The 24,350-nt window shown below is 42.9% G+C and overlaps 1 protein-coding gene across 1 annotated transcript in view; it reads right to left on the reverse strand.

The window, feature by feature from the left end:
• Nucleotides 1–2,992: 2,992 nt before the first annotated feature.
• The window catches only part of rnft1 (ring finger protein, transmembrane 1), a 41,052-nt gene continuing 19,694 nt past the window's right edge, over nucleotides 2,993–24,350 (reverse strand). Inside the window, exons 6-9 of the mRNA XM_072469925.1 lie at nucleotides 13,762–13,920; nucleotides 12,037–12,102; nucleotides 6,294–6,395; nucleotides 2,993–6,200 (exon numbers count right to left, since the gene is read on the reverse strand). Of these exons, the coding sequence (XP_072326026.1) occupies nucleotides 6,066–6,200; nucleotides 6,294–6,395; nucleotides 12,037–12,102; nucleotides 13,762–13,920 (462 nt within the window). The 3' untranslated portion in view covers nucleotides 2,993–6,065. The remainder of the gene's footprint in view (nucleotides 6,201–6,293; nucleotides 6,396–12,036; nucleotides 12,103–13,761; nucleotides 13,921–24,350) is intronic.

Raw genomic sequence — 24,350 nt, forward strand, 5'->3', positions numbered from 1 at the left:
TGTTGGAGATGGTCATTGCTTTGTATTGTTGTGGCGCAAATGTTACTTTCTTTTTCTCATACCCAAACAGGTCGTGCTGAATATGGAAATGAACTGCTTCAGTGTCTGAGGAGTTGTGAATTGTGCAGAAAGTTGTGAAATCAACCGTGAACATGGTCAGGTGCAGGTCTCTCACCTGAGGAACTCCTGACGTGTTGTACTGGAACTGAGATGATTGACTTCCAACAACATCCATCTTCCTTTGTGCTAGGCCTATGACTCCAATTGATCCTGATTCCAACTGACTGCAGGTTTGCTAGTTGCCACAGTTGATCAAATGTTGTCTTTATGTCAAGGGCAGTCACTCTCACCTCTGGAGTTCAGCTCCTTTGTCCATGTTTGGACTAAGGCTGTAATGAGGTCAGAAGCTGAGTGACCCTGGCGGAACCCAAACTGAGCATCACTGAGAAAGTTATTACCAAGGAAGTTCTGCTTAACATTGATGATTGAGAGTAGACTGATGGGGCAGTAATTGGCCAGGTTGGACATTTCCTGCTTTTTGCAGACAGGGCATACCTGGGCAGGGTGTCTTGTGGTGCAGTGGGTGGCATCCTTGCCCTGAGCCAGAAGCTCTGGGTATCGAGTCCCACCCTAGGAGGTTTTCTCCAGGTGCTCTGGTTTCCTCCAAGTCCAAAGATGTGCAGGTTAGGTGGATTGGCCATGATAAATTGCCCTTAGTATCCAAAATTGCCCTTAGTGTTGGGTGGGGTTGCTGGGTTATGGGGATAGGGTGGAGGTGTGGACTTGGGTAGGGTGCTCTTTCCAAGAGCCGGTGCAGACTCGATGGGCCGAGTGGCCTCCTTCTGCACTGTAAATTCTATGATAATCTATGTTATGGACAGCAACAAGCGTGGGGGTGTCAATTACAAGGGGTCACGATTTCAAAGTGAGAGGGGGAAAGTTTCAGGGAGATGTGCGTGGAAAGTTTTTTACGCAGAGGGTGGTGGGTGCCTGGAACGCTTTGCCAGCGGAGGTGGTAGAGACGGGCACGATAGCATCATTTAATATGCATCTGGACAGATACATGAACGGGCGGGGAACAGAGGGAAGTAGATCCTTGGAAAATAGAAGACAGATTTAGATACAGGATCTGGATCGGTGCAGGCTGGGAGGGCCTGTTCCTGTGCTGTAATTTTCTTTGTTTCTAGGACCTGATGGTGAAGGAAGGTACATGCATAACATGGCCAAAGAGGTTGTGCATCAACCTGCAAATGGCAGACGATAAGAGCGGAAGAGACTTCTGGTCAACCATGCTTGTGTGGAGTTGCACCTTTCAAGCTGTAAGCCCCTGGCAACAGGCATGCGACCTTTTCCAGGAAAATAAATTGCTATGGGACTATATGAACTATCTCAGTGTATGGGGATAGTTGTGCAGTCTCCTCCTGTTGTTTAATTGTCCACTATCATTTATGTCTGGATGTGACAGGACCACATTCCTCTTCATTGAACCAAAGTATGCTGGGCAATAGGATTAGATTGTGGTTGTGCATAATTCTGTGATGATCCACGGCATATGGATGTCTAGTTTTGGTGGTGGAGCACGTAACATGATGGAGGTTATCCTCATTGTGAAGATTAGACTTTGTCACCCCAAGGACCATGCAGTGTTTTCCCCTACCAGTACTGCCATGGAGAGATGCATCACCAACCTACCTGTTGCAGATGAGGTCAAATAGATTTTCCCCTCTTATAATAATCTTTATTGTCACAAGTAGGCTTACATTACAAAGAAGTTACTGTGAAAAGCCCCTAGTCGCCACATTCCGACGCCTGTTCGTGTACACAGGTAATTTGGACATTCTGAATTCTCCCTAACAGCATGTCTTTTGGGAGGAAACCTATGCAGATACAGGGAAAACATGCACCGTGCCCCAGCCGGGAATCAAACCGGAACTCTGGTGCTGTGAAGCCACAGTGCTAACCACTGTGCTACCCATACACCTGGCTCCCTCAACACCTGCTGAAGACAATCTATTAGCTATGTCCTTTAGGGCCTCGCCAGCTCTGTCTGTGGTGGTACTACATTCCAACATAAAAGAAAAAAGGCAGAAATATTGATTGTTTCACAGGCTGTATAACTAGGGATTTAGCAAAATTCTTATACCAGGCTGTTCGTTTAATGCAAGTATCAAGCTTTTATATAACCTTCAGAAGCATGTTCAAAGCTCAAAAAAAAGGTCAAACCTCAAAAAAGTCAACTTAAATTTGAAATTTACTAATTCAACTAGAATATTGTAAAGAAACATTTAAACTTCAGGGTGTGGTGCACAAAGATGAGCTTGAAATCTGCCAAATGGGGATTTCTCAAGCAAGTAAATGTGAACTGGAGAAAGATTGAGATGGATATAAGACTGCTTCTTACACCTTTACAAGATGATTCCTTGTTTCCTATTTGAGTGGTTACTGACAGATGTGCTGAGATTGCTTTAATAGACTAAAATAATTACAACCTGAAGATGTGTGTTAGTTCCCAATCTGTTTATAAAATTAATCATCAAAATAAGATTGGACAGTGTCAGCTGGAAGAAAGTTCCCTTGCAATGTATTTGACCTCCGCTCAATGGCCCGGTACTTTTTTGTAACATTTACCCTCCCCTGGTTTCTCCAAAATAAGTTTCCACTTGTTCATGAAGCTATTGACCCCTGTATTGAATATGTTGTTTGGTACTTTTTTTAGATTTTTCTAATTAAAGGGCAATTTTATCACAGCCAATCCACCTACCCTGCACATGTTTGGGTTGTGGGGATGAGACCCACGCAGACACGGGGAGAATATGCAAACTCCACACCGACAGTGACCCGGAGCCGGGATCGAACCCGGGTCCTCGCCGCCGTGAGGCAGCAACTGCTAACCACTGCGCCACCGTGCTGCCCTTTGTTTTGGTACATTTAAGTATTCTTTACAGTCAAGAGCAAATAAAGAATGCGTTCTGAAGACAAGTAAACACCAATGTCATTGCCAGAGAAATCATTTTATTTATAATTCTTCAAATCTAGATGAGATGGAGAGAATATTCATTTCATATTTCTCTCACAACATGTATTCTACCAAGTAAAATAAACCAAATTTAAACATTAAAGGAAGTTACTGAAGTCCAAAACAAATCAGAAAGACAGCAGACTCATCTAAAGTAATTGTAACAATTTATAGGCTGGTGATTTAATTTGATTTCATTGAAATTGAATCACACCCCATGAGCAGATGTAGTAGAAATACAGACTAGATTCCGCTTTTTGACTCACAATCTGTTAGGGATACAAGTGCTGAGATTTGGGAGCTACAGAACCCGTTCACAGCCAGCAGCATCTGATTCACCCCGTCTGGTTGGAATGTACACCCTGTGACAAGGAGCGATCCCTCTGCCTGTTTGCTTGCCCGTACTCGAAGGATCCACAGCAAATAGGACATTGTGTGTTTGGGGTACACAGGTGGTGGAGCGAATACTTTTAAAATATAAATTTAGAGTACCCAATTTTTTTCTTTTTCAATTAAGGGGCAATTTAGCGTGGCCAATCCACCTACCCTGCACATCTTTGGGTTGTGGGGGTGGAACCCACACAGACACGGGGAGAATGTGCAAACTCCACATGGAGAGTGACCCAGGGGCCGGGATCGAACCCGGGTCCTCGGCGCAGTGAGGCAGCAGTGCTGCCCCTGGAGTGAATACTTTCTTAAAACACTTATTTTTAAAAGAAATCTACTCAATATTTTAAAGCAGATCCACCAGCAGTAGTTGGCTTCCCTGAGGGAGAAGGGATGGAGGGTATTTCATCTCAATCCAGTGACATTTTTGGCATAAAATCTTACGCATGATTTCACATTTTCTTTTTTCAGTACCTTTATTTTAAAATTTAGGTAGGTAGCGATATTAGGGTTTTATATTTTCTTTCAAAAAAACATAATTAAGAAATTGCACGCGAGGCACAAAACAAAGCCCTTGTAAAGTTGATTGAAAATTTAAGAATCAAAATGAATGTGAAACTACATGTGACTATGTGAATTCCTGACTCAGTATAAAACCTCTTGTAAGGCAGTATGGTGTATTAAAATTTGGTAACACTGGCTAGATTTTGTTCCCACCCTCTCCCCAACTCTGAGGAAATGTCATTCCCTGAAGTACAGGATTTAAAACTGGGACAGAAGAAAAATAAATAATCCAGCAAGTTCAGCTCCCACTGCTTTTGCACTAAGAGATTTAGACAGGTAGCAATACTGCTTGTCGACCATCCCAGCCTGACAGCCCCACTAAGGTTGGACTGCATGTGGCGTGAGATGCCCTTCTGAAGGTGGTGGTGGTCTGAGGTTGCTTGGTGATGGGAGGCAGAAAGGGACCTCAATGTAGAGATATGCCATTTGTTTTGTCAAGTTGCTATGAAGCCAAAATCTATGCAGTGGCATAGTTTTACTTGGTCGAAGAATCTGGTAAAGAGCTTTTTTTGGGTGTACTCTCAATGAGAGTCTTGGTAGGAATCGGTCCTTCCATAGTAAAGACCAAGCATTATTGGAGTGAGAGAGCGAGCGTGAGAGAGAGCGAGCGAGTGGATATCTTCACCCAAATCCACAGGTGCACTTGGGAGATGACAGGATAGTGATTAATTTGGGGAAATCTTAGCCATTGCCTCTCTTCCCATTCCTGCTCTTCACTATTAGAGAAATAAGCTCAGGACTGTTCAAAACAAATTAACACATTCTAAAATGATAAATGTCAGTTTCTCGATTAACACAAAGTAAAACTGCTTTCAATGATGCGCATCATGATTCAACTGTTGTAAAATGGTTCTGCAAATATATCTGAAGGCAAGTCTTGAGGTTTTGACAGTAACTTTCAAAACTTGTTCATTTAGACTCTTGCCATTTTTCCTCTATTCCCTCAACTCATTCCCCTCCTACTGATTTGATTGACAATACAGAGAGGTAGAAGTGTTTTTTTTGGTGGAAAAATGGGGGCGGGGGGTGGCTTGGTATTGGGCTTACCCAGTCATTGATGTCTAGCATTGTAACTAAGCCAAGTAACACAAGCGTGGCATGGCTGTGATGGGCTGAATACCTCTGCATTTACATGACTTTATGAAAGCTAATCAGACACTCGTCTAACCCTCCAAAGAATAATCTAACTGGCACATCTGCCTTTCGACATTGTGAATATTACTCTAGTTTACTTGCAAGAGTTTGGACTCGTAGTAATTGCCTGTTTTCACGTAATGCTCTTTACCCTCTTCCACTTCGGCCCTTTTTTAAAATCATCGGATAGAGGTTTGTTACATTTTACGACCCATGCAACACAATTTCTTATGAAATTGCATCATCTCACTGCACAAAGAGTGGCTCAGGGAAGTTTGTTGCCATTTCTACAAGTTCATTATATTCACGTCCAATCGACCTGGATAGCAGGCCCAGAAAACTAAGAAAATAAGCATCTCCATGTCCCTGTGACTTGGGTGTGGATAAGCTCTCTGTGATGGTGCTCAAATTGCCAAGCCTTGCCAGTCTTGTTCCCTGAAATTTCCATCAAGACTTACTTAGGAGTTCTTCAAGAGAACAAACCGAGCTATTCAGAGCATTGACGTTTCTATTAAGGACATGGAAACAGTAATTATCTGGGGTTGACAGAAACTTCTTTCCCCGCCCCCCCGCCACCGCCCAAATTAGAGTCATACAATAAAAGTCTAAACCCAAAGCCTGATCGTTTGACATCTAAAGATAACACCTAGCCAGAATCCAATAATGAGTTTCAAATAGTATTTCCAATTTGGATTTGGAAAGGAGCACGGAGAGGCTTAATAAGAACTGCAATAAATGAATACATATAATATACAAATTTCAGCAATTGTAAATCAAAATATTGTGATTTAAGTCAAATAATGTCTGCTAACAAAATAAAGCATTTATCTTTTAAGAGTTTTATTACTAAAAGTTTCTTTCTTTAAAAAAAAAAAGCTCTCCTTTGTATTTAATTGTTAGAAAATCTTAGTTGCACGTACAGTCCTATTTCAATATCATTGGCCAAAGGGACTGGATCAGCTGGTTAATAAATTTGTAGATGGGTAGATGTTGCACCGTCCCGCCAGGTCTGAATGTAGTCCAAGATGACAGTCCGACACAAGGGGCAAGTTTTTTCTCGATTGAACCAGAGTGAGATGCACTCCTCACAGAATATGTGCTTCAGGAGAGAAAGTGAAAAGAGTTAAGGGAGCTAATGATAACAGATCTCTCCATTTGATTTGATTTTTCTACCTCTCATTAAGACATTTACCTGACAGATGAGGAGAATAGGCTCTCTGAATTCAGTCTGGCAGATGGGGCAAATGTCTCCTGCATCACTGCACTGACGTTTGCTGGCTGTAATTCCATAGTGCTTCAACAGAGCAACGTGATATTGGTTAATGGTTTTGTTAAGACGAGTATATATATTTATGGACAGATTTTTAAAAAATAAAAACAGTCTGCATGGAGACCAACTCTTTCTGTTGTCAATTGTTGTATAAAAAATGTTAACATTGAAATCGTCCACATTTAAAATAGAAATCCTGCATGTAAACAGCTGTCTGTAAGATGTAGTTGCATGGGCTGGCCAGTAGGTGGTCCAGTAATGCACATTTTAAAAATATGTTCAGGCAATTTTCGATAATAATAATCTTTATCGTCACAAGTAGGCTTACATTAACACTGCAATGAAGTTACTATGAAAAGCCCCTGGTCGCCACATTCTGGCACCTGTTCGGGTACACAGAGGGAGAATTCAGTGTCCAAATTACCTAATAGTACCTTTCGGGACTTGTCGGAGCCGGAGGAACCCACGCAGACATGGAGAGAACGTGCAGACACCGCACAGACAGTGACCCAAGCCGGGAATCGAACCTGGTACCCTGGCGCTATTAAGTTTTTAAAAAATAAACCATACTAGGCCGAGTAACTAGGTTACCCAGGAAAACGGAAAGATAAAGGAACAGTTTAGAGCTACACCAAAGTTGTCTTGAACAAAGATCAGGCAACATAATGCTACAGATTAACAGACACCAACCTAAATGGTTCTCATTGCCAAGTAAGGTGATTCAAAAGCACCCTAACTATTCTCATAAACATATTACAATAAGTCAAATTGCTGAGGGTCTAATTAAAAACCCAATTATGTTTATTTTCAGTTAATCCATACAAAGCATCCAAACCATTGAAAGCAACCATTATTTTTACCCATTTTGCTCAGTCCTCAATATATACTTCTCCAAACCTAGTTTGTCAGGTTGGAATAATGTAAAAGTGCTGACAGCTCAGAAATAGGACTGATACTGCAAAGTGACTTGCCTTTAAAAACAAAACTCTTTAAAACCCATGTCCTGCATCAGAGAAAATCGTAAAATCCAGCAGCACAGTAGGAGGATCGTGCCAGCTCTTTGAAAGAACCATCTAATTAATCCCACTCCCCAGCCTTTTCCCCATTACCCTGCAAATTGGTGCTCTTCAAGGACATGCTCAATTGCCCTGGGAAATGCACTCTGTTGCATTGTTCTCTTTGTAAATAAAATGGCCACTGAACCTTAAGCAAATGGGCACAGGTTCAAACTAGCAAAAGGCAAATTTAACACACGTTCCTGTTCAAACAGAGTGATCAATGTGAGACATGGACTTCCAGGCAGGGTAATGGAATTGTTCACGAAACAGCGGGACAACACAATGGAGGTAGTATTTCTCCCTGCTCCCCAATTAATGAGCATAGGTGGGCCTTCTCATCCGGTCAAATCTTGTGAATGCTTTCCAGATTACCATGAACTTTGAAAAATGGAGAGCATAAATCAGATGGGGTAAAGTCAATATACTGGTGAGGACTCCGGTTACCATAGGAGGCCAAGGAGAAGTTTAAATATTCTTTTATAAAAATAAATTCTGTTGCAAACTTTGCTTTGAGGTTTTACAGATAATTCAGGGGGAAACCTGAAGACTGATTAGAGGAGGCAAATGTCTTTAAATGAGGGGAATTTTTAAATTTGCTTAAATATATGTATTTCCAAATTACAAGCCATGATGTGGAGATGCCGGCGTTGGACTGGGGTGAGCACAGTAAAAAGTCTTACAACACCAGGTTAAAGTCCAACAGGTTTGTTTCGATGTCACTAGCTTTTGGAGCGCTGCTCCTTCCTCAGGTGAATGAAGAGGTATGCTCCAGAACCATATATTAGACAGATTCAAAGATGCCAGGCAATGCTTGGAATGCGAGCATTAACAGGTGATTAAATCTTTACAGATCCAGAGATGGGGTAACCCCAGGTTGAAGAGGTGTGAATTGTGTCAAGCCAGGACAGTTGGTAGGATTTCGCAGGCCAGATGGTGGGGGATGAATGTAATGTGACATGAATCCCAGGTCCCGGTTGAGGCTGCACTCATGTGTGTGGAACTTGGCTATAAGTTTCTGCTCGGCGATTCTGCGTTGTTGCGTGACCTGAAGGCCGCCTTGGAGAACGCTTACCCGGAGATCAGAGGCTGAATGCCCTTGACTGCTGAAGTGCAGACGCTGCGACAACGAATGAACGGACATCGCGCGACAATCACCAGGCAGGAATGTTCCCTTCCAGTCGGGGAACACTTCACCTGATTTAATCACCTGCTAATGCTCGCATTCCAAGCATTGCCTGGCATCTTTGAATCTGTCTATATATATATATTATATATATATATATATATATATATATATGTTTCTGGAGCATACCTCTTCATTCACCCGAGGAAGGAGCAGCGCTCCGAAAGCTAGTGACATCGAAACAAACCTGTTGGACTTTAACCTGGTGTTGTACGACTTCTTACTGTCCAAATTACAAGACTACCAAGCTGCAGTGTCACACAGTGACCAAGAGGCGGCAGCAGATCACTATTTTATTTGCATCCGTTGTCGCTATCTGAAAAATGACCACTTGGAGGGAATGCAAAAAGGAAGCAATTAGTTTACTAGACCAGAGGTTCCATGAAGCCAAGAAATAAGATTCAAAGTGATTAAAATTAATGTAAATAAATCTGACCTTCATTTTCAGCTCAGTTGGCGGCATTTCCAAGTCCTGATGAACCGGGGGCCTCCCACACAGGCTTGGTTTGGATTACCAACATAAAAAAAACCGTGCACACGTGGCCCTTTCCCAGGCGACACATGTACAGGATACACAAGGTTCCTCGGCACTTGGAGATGCCGGCAAAAAGCAAAAACACTGAAAGGGGGCGAAAACCCTGGGAGGGGTGAGGGAGACAGGGAGGGGTTAAAAAAAAAAATGGGAGAGAGGGCAGGAAGAAGTAAAAAAAATCAATGTCTGCAATAAGGGAAGAAGACGGAGGTAAGAAACGGAAACCAATAAAACGGACAAAAAAAAGCAGGCTCCAATTAGAGAAAGGGCTGTGAGGAGCAGACCTTAAGTGAGGTGGGCTTGAAAGAAGCCATAGTAGCTGGAGAGAGCCAAAATGAAGCCTTGAAGATCAGAGACGGTCACTGAAAGTTGATAACTCCATGCTGCAGGGCACTGGGTCAAGGTTACACCTTTGGAGAACTAGTTTTCAACTTGGCACAACCAAAGAGCTGAAATTATGCTTGTAAGTTGATGCTTGAGGGCATTTCTTGTGCATTGTGGTGTATTTGACCAGTTTTCTCTGGGTAAATTCTGGAATCCCACTCTGATTCCGATGTAGCTGTAAGAATTAAACCTCAGGGGAAGAAAGAGATTTGTGTACACACGGTGCAGCAACAGCTACTTGGCCGTTGGATTTTCAATGACTGGCAATGCCTCTTGCCATGTCCCAGAATGCCTAATTTGCAGGGAGAAGCTCTCAAACGCTGCAAAGGTACAAGTGAGATGAAGCGTCATTTGCATACAAAATACCATTCGCCCTCCAGCAAGGAGATACAAATACCTGAGAGAAAAAATAGAAAAGAAAAATCACCATATGATGGAGTGTGTGCTGGTTTCAGACAATGTGCAGGAGGCAAGTTATCTGGTGGCTGAGCTAATAGCGAAATCAAAGCCGCACACCACTGCCAAAGCCCAGCGTGCAAAGGTATGAGAGCAATGCCAAAAAAATTGACAAAGGTTCCTCTCTCTGATAATACAATCGAAAGGCCCACCGACGACATGTTAGTTGATATTGAACAGGGGTTTCAGAAGAAATTGGAATGGAGTGGAAAATTTACCCTGCAGATTGATAACTCCACAGATATTAGCGAACACTGCCAGCTCTTAGCCAATGTCACGTATGTTGATAGTGATTCCAAAGAGAATTTCTCCTTTTGCAAAGAAATGCCTGGTCATGCAATCAGAGGGGAAATCTCTTGTGTCACACAGCTTATCTGGGGAAAACAGTCTTAACTGGACCAAGTGCAATAGCATCTGCACTGATGGAGCCGCTTCCATGATGGGGAAGGTAAAGGCTTTGTGGGTAAGGTGAAAGAATGGAATCCTGGCATCCAGGTCAGCCTGTGTATCCTGCACATTGACGTCCTTGTTGTCAAAGCAATGCCACCCGAGCTAACTGCGGCATTAGACCAAACAGTGAAAATCATGAATTATGTGGAGTCACGTCCTTTGAAATCGCACTAGTTTAGTGTTTTGTGTGAAGAGATGGGAGCCAAGTACCAGAGTTTACCCATGCACACAGACTTGCTATGGCTGTCTCAGGGAAGGGTCCTCTCTCGTCGTTCTGAGCTCCACAAGCGCACTGAAAGACCTTTTGGCTCTGCATCAAGTGCCACAGAAAGATTTGTGATGATTCTTGCTGTGCCAAGCTTGCATATCTTTCAGATACATTCAGCTATCTGAATGAATTGAAGGTTAAAGTGCAGGGGGAAAACGAGATAAACTTCAAGGCTTCAGATCAAAACTGGCCCTTTGGCAGGAAAAAGCGGCGAGTGGGTTGATTGACATGCTCTAGCTGGCATCGGAAAATCATTTTTAAAAAAAATAGTTTTAAAAAAAATTTTGAGTACCCAATTATTTTTTTCCAATTTTAGTGTGGCCAATCCACCTAACCTGCACATCTTTGGGCTGTGGGGATAAACCCACGCAAACACAGGGAGAATGTACAAACTCCACACGGGCAGTGACCCGGGGCCGGGATCGAACCCGGGTCCTCGGCGCCATGAGGCAGCAGTACTAACCACTGCGCCACCGTGCCACCCCGATATCAGCAAATCCTGCTGGCAAAACCATACTCGACCTCATCTCCACACATCTTAAAATACTACCAGAGAGGTTTGAATGCTACTTCCCTTTCACGAATTACACTACAAGAGAGGTTTGAATGCTACTTCCCCTTCGTGAATTTGGAAGACTTTGGGTACATGGTCCATTTAGTTCACTTTCTTTTGAATCATCAAAGAAATTGTCCTTATATATTAAAAAAAAAGAGGAATTTATAGAGCACAAGATGGATCATAGACTGAAACTGAAGGTTGCAAGGATGCTTCTGGACACATTTTAGCTTTCAGGACACAATATCCCTCCATTTCAGGCTGCGTTGTAGCAGTAATCTTACTATTTCCCACAACTGGCCTGTGCGAGTTGGCGTTCCCAAAACTGACTTGTGTAAAGCAAGAGGGAGCGCCTGTCAGTGGAGCAAGACCTGCGAGATTCCCTGTCAGCAGTCCCTCCCCAGATCAAGTGACTCTGCTCACAAAGGCAGACTCAGCTGTCACATTAAGGTTACCGGTGAGATGTTGCTCACAGTATTTCCTTCATTTATGAACTTTCACATCGAAGAAATGCAGACTTCAAAAAACTGAAAACTTAAGTGGGAAACATTTTTAAATTGCCTCTATTTTCAAAAATATATTGTATTTGACATGCAAGGTGACGAGGCTTTCATTGTAAGCTTCTTAAAAATAATGAAAATGACATTAAACGGTGGTTTGACATGTTTTTAAGAGGTTTTAGAGGTAGAAGGCTTTTGCTAGAGGGTGGTTCAGTTGGAGAAAAAAGCAGAAGAGAGGTTAGGAACCTCTAGAACATAACAAGATTGTACTTATTCACCTGCTTGTGGATCAAACTCTTCAGAGACCTCCTGAAATTGCTCCATCGGCCATAAATTCCGAGGAGCTGAGAATCAAAAACAAGGCATCAGGACCAATTACTGGAATCGCAGTTACTAGTGCGTGGCAGCGTAGTGATAACGTTCTTTATGTTTTCTACCCAGAGACAGATCCTTGGTAACTCTCTGTCGAATCATAGAAAAGGGCCACAATTTGTTTTACTACAGGGTGAGTGAGGAGGCAAGTCTACCTCAGCCAGAATGGGGATCGAACTCTGTGCTTCTGGGCTTATTCTGCCCCACGAGCTAGCTGTCTAGCCAATTGAGCTAACCAGCTCTCAGTGTACTAGTTACTGGACTAGTAATCCAGAGGCCGCACCCTTGCTCCAAAGACATGGCAGCTGGTCAAATTTAAATTCAATTCATTGATAAATAAATAATGAAACTACCAAATTGGTGTTTGAAAACCCATCGGGTTCCACTTACGTTCTTCATCCTTTCTCAGTTTGATTTAAATGCAACTCCAGATCCACAGCAATGTGGTTGGCTCTTAAGTGCCAAAGCCACACAATTGCAGATGGCTCACTACCACTTGTTCAAGGGCAACTGCGGGAATGGGCTACCTCTCTGCATTTCCCATCCCCATTTGCAGTGTATTTCAGGAGATTGCTGTGTAATAGGGCATTGATGGCTGGGGTAAGTCACTACGCTCTGACGACAGCACAGCTTGATGTTAAAAACTAGTCATGCGGCACAGCTCTGCCATGAGATAAATCTGGTCAGGTTTTTCCTATCCTCTCATTAGGATTCCTTTGCTACTGAAGTACTGACATCAAGAACTAATCAAACACTACCTGTATGTCAGCAGAACTGTCAGTGCATCATCTTAATTGCTAAACTGCTAAGTTAGAGTTGACACATAAGTTTCACAAGAGCAAAGCACCTTTAGCTCTTCTGTCAACATTAACGGAAACATTACCATGTTGACATTCTATTATTTCCTTTTGCTCCTTCTTCCCACTTGTGCAGCCCCCTCCTCCTTAAAGCTGCGCAGAGAAAGCGGATTTCATATTTTTGCCATATTAGCAAACGTGCATCAACAATGCGTGGCCGCACCAGGATAATGGTGAGAGTGGAAAACTATGCTGGTGGTAAGACTAAAGATATTGGGACATCTTTCACTAATCCAGAAAAGCTTGGGAGCTTTATTGGAAGATTTCTTTAAATTACAAAACTGTTTTGACACAAATAAGGCTGCAGACAGTGACAGCAGTAGGATATTTCATTATGTTAAAGGGACTATATAAATACAATCTGCTATTGGAAAGTATTCTTTGGCAGAAAGGAGAATTACCCAATCAATCACACCTATAGACTGTAATCCGTTAATGATCAGGATTTTGTGTACATTTGTGTTTTGTAACTATTCTCCACTCAATACATTTTGCTGGAGAAGTCACCCTGCTTTTATCGGGAGATACTGCTCTGGTTTCAGCCATGAGCTCTGCTTGCTGTGGTCATGTGAGTAAATGTTTCAATTTAATTATTTAAATCTCCAAAAGTGGTATTGGTATCTTTACTTCTGACTTCAGTACACATACCTTGTTGTAATAAAAATTACAAATTATAAATTGTTGTGATAGCTTGACCAAATTTCCGTTTGGGATTTGGTTAGCCCGGCAATTACCATCTGCTATATCATAACAAAGCTGATATTTTCTGCTTACCTTGAGTATGAGGTAGAACAAACCTAGCAGAATACCAAGAGTCCAGATCACAGAACCATCTGATTCTTTATTACCAATCAGGTACCAAGACCAAACTGGCAAGGGCACGAGTGAGCGGTGAAACTGACTCACTTCTTCGATAACCATATACCATTGACCCTTTAGAAGAAAAATATTAAAAGTTAATAATCAAATTACAAGACTGCCAAGCCCTGCCATAATCAGCATATTTTCCAATCATTAAAATTTTTTTTTTTTTTTTTTTTTTTTTTTTTTATAGAGTACCCAATTAGTGTTTTCCAATTAAAGGGCAATTTAGCGTGGCTAATCCACCTACCTTGCACATCTTTGGGTTGTGGGGGCGAAACCCACAACACACAAACATGGGGAGAATGTGCAAACTCCACATGGACAGTGTCCCAGAGCTGGGATTGAACCTGGGACCTCAGCGTCATGAGGCAGCTATGCTGATCAATGCGCCACCGTGCTGCCATTATTTTCCGAACATAGCACTTATGTATTCATCTCTCCTATTTGTTTACATTTCTAAACTACCTTGAGGGTTTAAAATAGTTATTAAATCAACTGCAATAACTGCGTATTGAAATCAGTAAGACAACGGGTCTATAAAACAGCTTCCTAAAGCAGATCTGACAAGACTGCATCTATATACACATACTAGCAAATCATCCAATGTTTTGCTCACTGGATGCAAGGCTGCCTTTTAAATGGAGCAGCACTATATGACGTAATGTTCACAGTGGCAGTTACGATAGGTCTGTATTTAAGCTGGATTATTCCTTCAAAAAGGTAGAAATTATAATTGCTAGACGTAAACGACCCGAAGACACTAGAGTTTGACTTTTGTTTAGTCAGAAAACGTTGCAACTTGGGGGATGCCAGTCAGTTCCAGGTTGTAGCTCAGAAATATCCAGCGTTTCAAGATTATTTTGCAACTGTAGCAAAAGCGTGATGACTACATACACTGCTTTTTAATAAGATTTCTCAAAGATCCTGCGGTGTCGCCCACAGAAAAAAAGATGTAGACTTTTATAAGGACAAGAGTTTCACACCATTTAATACACAATGTATTATTCTTCTGCCACCAAGGTAAAATGGTGTTCTTTTAATGTATTACATTTTAATTGTTTTGTTGGGTCTGGTAATTTTAACAATTGCAGTGGTCAGTTTCGCTTTCAGATAAAGAACTAAGTTACTGGCTTTATCTCTCTTAAGCTCAATTATTTTTATTCATTCTTTCACAGGCATGAACGTCACTGGCTGGTCCAGCATTTATTGCCCACGGTTAATTGCCCTGGAGAAGGTGGCAGTGGGCCACCTCGAAAACAAAATGTAGCATCTGCATGTATTGAAGTACCATTTTTACTACACAATCTACTGTGACATTGCACACAAAGGGAAGGGCGGTGTTTTTGCACATCTTGATTTTATATTATTCATGGTTAAATAGGAAATCTCGAAAGCAAACGAGAAACAAAGTTGTTTGGAGCGGAGGAATTTTTCTGCAGTTCAGACTGAGGAGTGGGGTGATGTGATACTGAGACACGACAGCATAGCTGGTGGAAACAAAGCAGAAAGCATCTCCTCTATCCTTACCCTGGCTTGTAGTCATCCAACGTTTTTAGCCTCATAGCTTTGCCCTTTCCCACCTATTTAAACCCCACGACCCTCCACAAACTCTGTCCCTCTGGCTTTATCCTCCTGCTTCACTACACCGCTGGCAGCTGCGTTTTGAGCTGTCTCCAAGTTTCATGCTCAAGAATACCCTTTAATAATAATAATAACTTGTCACAAGTAGGCTTCAATTAAGTTACTGTGAAAAGCCCCTAGTCGCCACATTCCGGCACATTCGGGAAGGCCAGTACGGGAATTGTACCGCGCTGCTGGCCTTGTTCTGCATTACAAGTCAGCGGTTTAGTCCACTGTGCTACACCAGCCCCTTTAAATCCCATTGCCATTTTACCTCCTCTCCTACTTAAAACCCATTATTTTTCCACTAGGCTTTTGGTCACGTCTGCTAATTATCACCACCTTTGGCTCAGCAATCTTTTTGTTGAAACATTTGGGGATGTGCTACATCAATGCACGTTATAAGATATCCCACAAACAGCAATGGGATAAATAGAGTGCGAGTATTGCTGAAAAATGTTGTCCTCAAAGCTTTTGTTCTTGCATTCATCAGGACAATTTGCAAGAATACAAAGTGTAAAGGGAACATCAACTTGTGCCGCATGAGAAGATAGTGATGATTAGTTGGCAAGTGGACTCTGATAGGTAGAGGTGTTTCCATGGAGAATGCACCAGTTGACAGTTAACTGTCAGTCGTCATTTAAAATTTTTATTTAAATTCAAACTAGGCAGGTTGACTCTGATTGGTCAAGGTATTACCCAGACACTGAACCAGGTAAATGGCTGTCATCTACTTGGTTTAGCAGAAAAGAGCACAATTTCTCAACCAGCAAATCAAGGAAAGGGAGCCCATTTTAATGCTCAATTTCAAAGGTGAATTTTAGGGCAGGATGGAGTATATAGAATATATAGAACAGTACAGCACAGTACAGGCCCTTCAGCCCACGATGTTGTGCCGATCATTTATCCTCATCTATGATCAACCTAACCTACACCCCTTCAATTTACTGCTTTCCATGTGCCTGTCCAAGAGTCGCTTAAATGTCCCTAATGACTCTGACTCCACCACCTCCGCTGGCAGTGCATTCCACGCACCCACCACTCTCTGTGTAAAGAACCTACCTCTGACATCTCCCCTATACCTTCCTCCAATCACCTTAAAATTATATCCCCTCAAGACAGCCATTTCTGCTCTTGGGAAAAGTCTCTGGCTAACCATTCTATCCATGCCTCTCATCACCTTGTACACCGGAGTATGGCATGTACATGCAGCTGCAGATTCAAAAAAAGCATTGTATCATCTACTTATCAAAAATACGCTAGGGATAGGAGGTCAAGTGTCATTCCATCAAAGGTGCATTTCTTGTGGAACCCAACAAAGATGTTTACAAGAGCTGGGCATAGAAGGGATCCCCTGGCAACACCACCTACTTAGGCATATATGGTGTTGTTAAAACTGACTTCATAAGTTCAATTAATACTGACTCACTTAATTCGCCACATTATGCTACAGACCAAATATCTATGGCTTGAGAAGTACACTGACGAATAGGTTAGCAATGTCGAATGAGCACATGGACACAGCATTGCTATTGGTAGAAAAGTCCTGTATGGTCTTTGCACATGTGAAAGAATCCTTCACATGGCCTCCTGTGCTGTGATCAGTTCTATGATCCTAGAAAGTGACCAATTAAACTATTTTTGTGGTATTGGTGGCAGGATTTATCCTAGGATTCTCTGGGAAGCTAGGGAGGCGATTGCTGAGCCTTTGGCTTTGATCTTTAAGTCATCTTTGTCTACAGGAATAGTGCCAGAAGACTGGAGGATAGCAAATGTTGTCCCCTTGTTCAAGAAGGGGAGTAGAGACAACCCCGGTAACTATAGACCAGTGAGCCTTACTTCTGTTGTGGGCAAAATCTTGGAAAGGTTTATAAGAGATAGGATGTATAATCATCTGGAAAGGAATAATTTGATCAGAGATAGTCAACACGGTTTTGTGAAGGGTAGGTCGTGCCTCACAAACCTTATTGAGTTCTTTGAGCAGGTGACCAAACAGGTGGATGAGGGTAAAGCAGTTAATTTGAGCCTTTATTTTCCTACTCGGTGTGGCTCAGCGGTACAATAGGCTTTAGCAGTTAGTCAAATGTGGTGTATATGGATTTCAGTAAAGTGTTTGATAAGGTTCCCCACGGCAGGCTACTGCAGAAAATACGGAAGCATGGCATTCAGGGAGATTTAGCAGTTTGGATCAGAAATTGGCGAGCTGGAAGACGACAAAGGGTGGTGGTTGATGGGAAATGTTCAGACTGGAGTCCAGTTACTAGTGGTGTACCACAAGGATCGGTTTTGGGGCCACTGCTGTTTGTTATTCTTATAAATGACCTGGAGGAGGGCGTAGAAGGATGGGTGAGTAAATTTGCAGATGACACTAAAGTCGGTGGAGTTGTGGACCGTGCAGAAGGATGTTACAAGTTACAGAGGGACATAGATAAGCTGCAGCGCTGGGCTGAGAGGTGGCAAATGGAGTTTAATGCAGAAAAGTGAGAGGTGATTCATTTTGGAAGGATAACAGGAAGACAATAACAGGAAGACAGAGTACTGGGCTAATGGTAAGATTCTTGGCAGTGTGGATGAGCTCGGTGTCCATGTACATAGATCCCTGAAAGTTGCCACTCAGGTTGAGAGGGTTGTTAAGAAGGCATACGGTGTATTAGCTTTTATGGTAGAGGGATTGAGTTTCAGAGCCATGAGGTCATGTTGCAGCTGTACAAAACTCTGGTGCGGCCACATTTGGAGTATTGCGTGCAATTCTGGTCGCCGCATTATAGGATGTGAAAGCATTGGAAAGGGTGCAGAGGAGATTTACCAGAATGTTGCCTGGTATGGAGGGAAGATCTTATGAGGAAAGGCTGAGGGACTCGAGGCTGTTTTCGTTAGAGAGAAGGTTAAGAGGTGACTTAATTGAGGCATACAAGACGATCAGAGGATTGGATAGGGTGGACAGTGAGATCCTTTTTCCTCGGATGGTGATGTCTAGCACGAGGGGACATAGCTTTAAATTGAGGGGAGGTAGATATAAGACAGATGTCAGAGGTAGGTTATTTACTCAGAGAGTAGTAAGGGCGTGGAATGCCCTGCCTGCAACAGTAGTGGACTCGCCAACACTAAGGGCATTCAAATGGTCATTGGATAGACATATGGACGATAAGGGAGTAGTGTAGATGGGCATTAGAGTGGTTTCACAGGTCGGCGCAACATCGAGGGTCGAAGGGCCTGTACTGCGCTGTAATGTTCTATGTTCTAGGATACAGTAAATGTTTTACCAGGAGAATATGCCTATCTTTCAAATCCACCTATCGTTTTTATAAATCAAATTCTACAGTATTGTACCACAAATGTTGAATGGGTGAATACGAGTTCTGATGTTGTGTTCTTAGGCTACCACATTTGTGGGAAAATCAGCAGAATTTGTACTACAGCAGAAACTGAAGTTGTCGGATAGTTAAGACACCAAGAACATTCCAGTATAATTTTCTCATTGCCATCACTCCGCCACATCAGCATTTTACACAGCCAGTCACCAAGTGCATGTCCTGGAACTGTGAATGGGTCTGTGGAATACATGTGAGCATATTGTTTGATTCACTAAATTTCAGACATGGGAGCTACTTATAAATGTTTAAAATAAGCTGCAGTTGAGTAATAACAGAGACACAGATTTTAAAAATCAGACTGCTTTATACACCCGCCCCCCCCCCCTTGAAAACGTATCTCTGTAATTTCCTAGACGCTGGCAACCCTCCAAACTCACATGAGGCCTTAGACAATGTGCGCTGACAAGTTACTTGAACATGGAGTTACCTGGGATTGGTGGTCAATGATTAAAAAAAAGGGATGCTGGCTGATTTCTCAGGACGCAGATATGAAATGTAGAGAAGCTCAGAGTTCAGTTAACTCCAGCAGAGGACAATTTGAGCCTTTATTTTCCTACTCGGTGTGGCTCAGCGGTACAATAGGCTTTAGCAGTTAGTCAAATGGTCGCACCAAGATGTTTAGAAAGTAGCTTTCTATAAAAAGTAAGGAGCACAATTTGCACAAACTGCTGAAAAACCACCGCATGAAACAGGACAGCACAAGCAACTTTGCAAATGATGAGTGTATTAAATAATTGCAGCAGAAATTCTACCAACTATTCTTAGCTAAACATATCCATGTCCTCCACAAAATATTTAACATGTATAGTAACTTGAAGCTCTACCTCCATTTATCCAGGATCTGTAACCCTGCATTAGGGGCCAAGAGCATTCTGAAAAATACCAGTTTCAGAATGTAGAGCGTATCCCTGACAACAGTCTCCAAGTGCATTGTTTTCATTCTAATAATGCAACCGGCAGGAAAAATCAGAGAAGTAAAGGAGTTATTTAAAATGTATAAATTTATTGGCCACTTCTGATAAAGTTACATTAACTTAATTACCTTCCGTCCCTCCAACAAATGGTTATCCTTTTCAAAATCTCAAAACTTTCCACACGTCTACCTAAACACTGAATAGCTGGTGTCAACATCCACTCAGGCACATTTTGTGGCATCACAGGGACTGTTTTTTGCCCCCACTACCTAGCCCAGAAATACATCACTCCTGCCGACACATGCCTAACGCAGAGTCACGCAACATTATGAGCGAGAGACTAAACTGGGAGAATCTATATCAAGGCAACCACGAATGTAGGTAATCCTTGAGGGTTTCTTACTAATGCATGCACCGCAGGTTTGACGATGAAAGATACAAGAGGGAAATATCCGAGGATCTTTAGAAACTATAGTAAACATGATTTATTTTTCAATAGACCTTTCGTTTGAAAGTCAAATTACCTGTATATAGTTGGAAACATTTAACAGCCAATTACTCTGTAAATTACCACAGGTCGAAGGCTGCCAAGTGAATTTTTCACTCTTGAAGGTTACAGCTATACAGTGGAACATTAATATCAGGCTCAGTTGCAGCATAAATAGTGTCAGAAATAAACTGACACAATCTTTGGGAAGCATTGCTGCACCACTGGTATGCACATTTCAGGCTCAGTAAGCACTTCTGTTCTACATGCTCAGCCATGACCTCACAATCCCAAATAGGCCTGGGTTTGATGGCTTGTATTGTGAAATCACAGGGTTCTTTATGAAAAATGAAAATCGCTTATTGTCACAAGTAGGCTTCAAATGAAGTTACTGTGAAAAGTCCCTAGTCGCCACATTCCGGCACCTGTTCGGGGAGGCTGGTACGGGAACATTTATAACAACATCAAAGACCCATAGGTGGAAACTTAACATATACACTTGTATCCACACTCCCTCCATGCAGAGCCAGATAAATCCCACCCATTCTCGAGAGGTGAATTGGACTCATTCTTCACGCATAAGTCCAGTGTGTGCTGACAGGGTATCTGGCATGCAACATAAGGAAGCTATTACAATACAGAATGGCATAGGTGCATTTAAGGGCAAGCTAGACATGCATTTGGGAGAAGAAAATAGTGTGTTACGATGTTAGATTTAGATTAGGAGAGAACAGCGAAGGCTCGAGTATAATCGCAAGAGCAGGCTGGTTGAGCCAGGTGGCCTGTTTCTGTGCTGTATAATCCTATATAACTCTGACTTCACCTGATGTCTCCACAGTGCAAGCCCTTTCAAACAGTCTCTAATCAAACGAGTTTTGTGTAGTTTGTAATATTTGCTCAGTCACAGGATGTGGGTGTTGCTAGCAAGGCCAACATTTATTGCCATCCCCAATTGCCTTCTTGAATACAACTAAGTGAATTATTTCGCCATTTCAAAGGGCAGTTAAAAGTCAACCACAATGCTTTGGGTCTGGAGTTGCACATAGGCCAGACCAGGTAAGGACATCAAGTTTCCTTCCCTAACGGATATTAGTGAACCAGAGAAGATTTTACTGGGGAGGCAGTGGTATAGTTGCTGGACTAGTAATCCAGAGACCTAGGATAATGATCTGGGGACCCTGGTTCGAATCCCACCATGGCAGGTGATGGAATTTAAACTCAATAAAATATCTGGAATTTAAATTCTAATGACGACCATTGTCGATTGTTGTAAATGTCCTTTAAGGAAGAAAATCACAGAAATCATACCTTACAGAAAATGTCCCAGACACCACTATCACAGACCCAGCAGAGGTATCGGAATACAGTCGGGAGGGAGTTGCCCTGGGAGTCCTCAACATCGGCTCTGGACCCCATGAAGTCTCATGGCTTCAGGTTAAACTTGGGCAATACCTCCTGCTGATTATCACGTACCGGCCACCACCAGGAATCAGAACTCCTCCATGTTCAACACCACTTGTTGGAGGAAGCACCGAGGATGGCAAGGACACAGAATATGCTCTGGATGGGGGCTTCAATGTCCATCACCAAGAATGGCTCGGAAGTACCACCACAGACCGAGTTGGCCGGGTCCTAAAGGACATAGTTGCTCAACTGGGACTGCAGCAGGTGGTGAGAGAACCAACAAGAGGGAAAAACAGACTTGACCTCACCAATCTGCCTGCCGCAGATGCACCTGTCCATGACAGTATCGGTAGAAGTGACCATCGCACAGTCCTTGTGGAGACAAAGTCCCGTCTTCACATCCTCCATCGTGTTGTGTGGCATTACCACCGTGCTACAGATCAAGCAACTCAAGACTGGGCATCCATGAGGTGCTGTGGGCCATCAGCAGCAGCAGAATTGTATTCAACCACAATCTGCAACCTCATGGCTTGGCATATCCCCCACTCTCCCATTACCATCAAGCCAGGGGGTCAACCCTGGTTCAATGAAGAGTACAGGGAGAGCATGCCAGGAGCAACATCAGGCATACCGAAAAATTAGGTGTCGACCTGGTGAAGCTATAACACAGGACTGACTACCTGTGTGACAAACAGCACGAGCAGCAAGTAATAGACGGAGCTAAGCGATGCCACAACAAATGCATCAGATTTGGCTCCTGGCACATCCAGCTGTGAATGTGGTGGACAATTAAACAACTCACAGGAGGACGAGGCTCCACAAATATCCCCATCCTCAATGATGGAGGTGCCCAGCACATTTGTGCAAAAGACAAGGCTGAGGCATTCGCAACAATCTTCAGCCAGAAGTGTCAAGTGGATGATCAATCTCGGTCTCCTCTGGAGGTCCCAGCATCACAAATGCCAGTCTTTAGCTAATACGATTCACTCCACGTGATATCAAAAAATGGCTAAAGGAACTGGATACTGCAAAGGCCCTGAACTTTCCGCAACCCTAGCCAAGCTGTTCCAGTACAGCTACAACACTAGCATCTACCCAGCAATGTGGAAAATTGCACAGGTGTGTCCTGTGCACAAGAAACAGGTTTGCAGATGACTGCACAATGTTCAGCACCATTCGCGACTCCTCAGGTAATGAAACAGTCCATGTCCAAATGCAGCAAGGCCTGGACAATATTCAGGCTTGGGCTGACAAGTGGTAAATTACATTTGCGTCACACAAATACCAGGCAATGGCCATCTCCTACAAGAGAGGATCTAACCACCAGTCCCATGACATTCAATGGCATTACCATCGTTGAATCCCCCACAATCAACATCCTGGGGGTTACCATTGATCAGAAACTGAACTGATCAGAAACTGAACTGGACTAGCCACATTAATACTATCAGGGCAGGTCAAAGGCTAGGAATCCTACAGCGAGTAACTCACATCCTGACCCCCCCAAAGCCTGTCCACCATCTACAAGGCACAAGTCAGGAATGTAATGGAATACTCTCCACTTGCCTGGATGAGTGCAGCTCCAGCCACACTAAAGAAGCTCGACACCATCCAGGACAAAACAGCCCGCTTGATATCTACCCCTTCCACAAAAAACATTCAAACCCTCCACCACTGACGAACAGTGGCAGCCATGTGTACCATCTACAAGAAACACTGCAGTAACTCACCAAGGTTCCTTTGACAACACCTTCCAAAACCAACGACCACTACCATCTAGAAGGACAAGAGCAGCAGATACTTGGGAACCTCACCATCTCGAGGTTTCCCTCCAAGTCATCCACCACCCGGACTTGGAAATATATCGCCGTTCCTTCACTGCCGCTGGGGCAACATCCTGGAACTCCCTCCATAATAGCACAGTGGGTGTACCTACACCTCAAGGACTGCAGCAGTTCAAGAAGGCAACTCACCACCACCTTCTGAAGGGTAACTAGGGATGGACAATAAATGCTGGCCGAACCAGCGAAGCCCACATCCCGTAAATGAATTTTTAAAAAAAAATAATAATAATCCTGTTTTTTCAAGGTAATGGCTTTTTATTCCAGAGTTATTTAATTGATTTAAATTTCTCAGTTACCAAAGTGGGGTGTCTTTGGATCATTAGTCCAGGACTCTGGATTACAATTCCGGTAACCTAACCACCATGCTGTCGTATTCCATGTGGAGAACCAAGTGCTGAAATAGATCACCAGACTTCTCAAAGCTACTGAAATAGATATGTAAAGTTTCTATATGCTCCACAGGGAGTGCACACTCTACACTATTCCATCCCATAACCTCCAGGGTGACAAACCATACTTAGGTTAAGCCCACAGTGCTTAGGCAACCACTTAACAGTGCTAAGGTTTCCAACTCCAAAGGGACTGCAGGTGTACTATCTGCAGCCAACCGGTAAAGGCCACTGGTTAACTCACTGCTATTTGTTGAGGACCAGTCATCCTAAAATTATACATGAGCTGCATTATTTCATGGACTGAATAACATCATTTGAGTAGAAATATGAGCACTATTATCTCAGTATTGAGGGAGTGCTGCACTACAAGAGGTGCCAACTAATAGATAAGACGCTGAACCAAAGGTTCAGTGTGCTCAACATCCATTGGCATTATTTCAATGAAGAGAAAGGGAGTTCTCCCT

Source organism: Scyliorhinus torazame, chromosome 12, assembly GCF_047496885.1.
Source record: "Scyliorhinus torazame isolate Kashiwa2021f chromosome 12, sScyTor2.1, whole genome shotgun sequence".
Classification (NCBI taxonomy): Eukaryota; Metazoa; Chordata; class Chondrichthyes; order Carcharhiniformes; family Scyliorhinidae; genus Scyliorhinus; species Scyliorhinus torazame.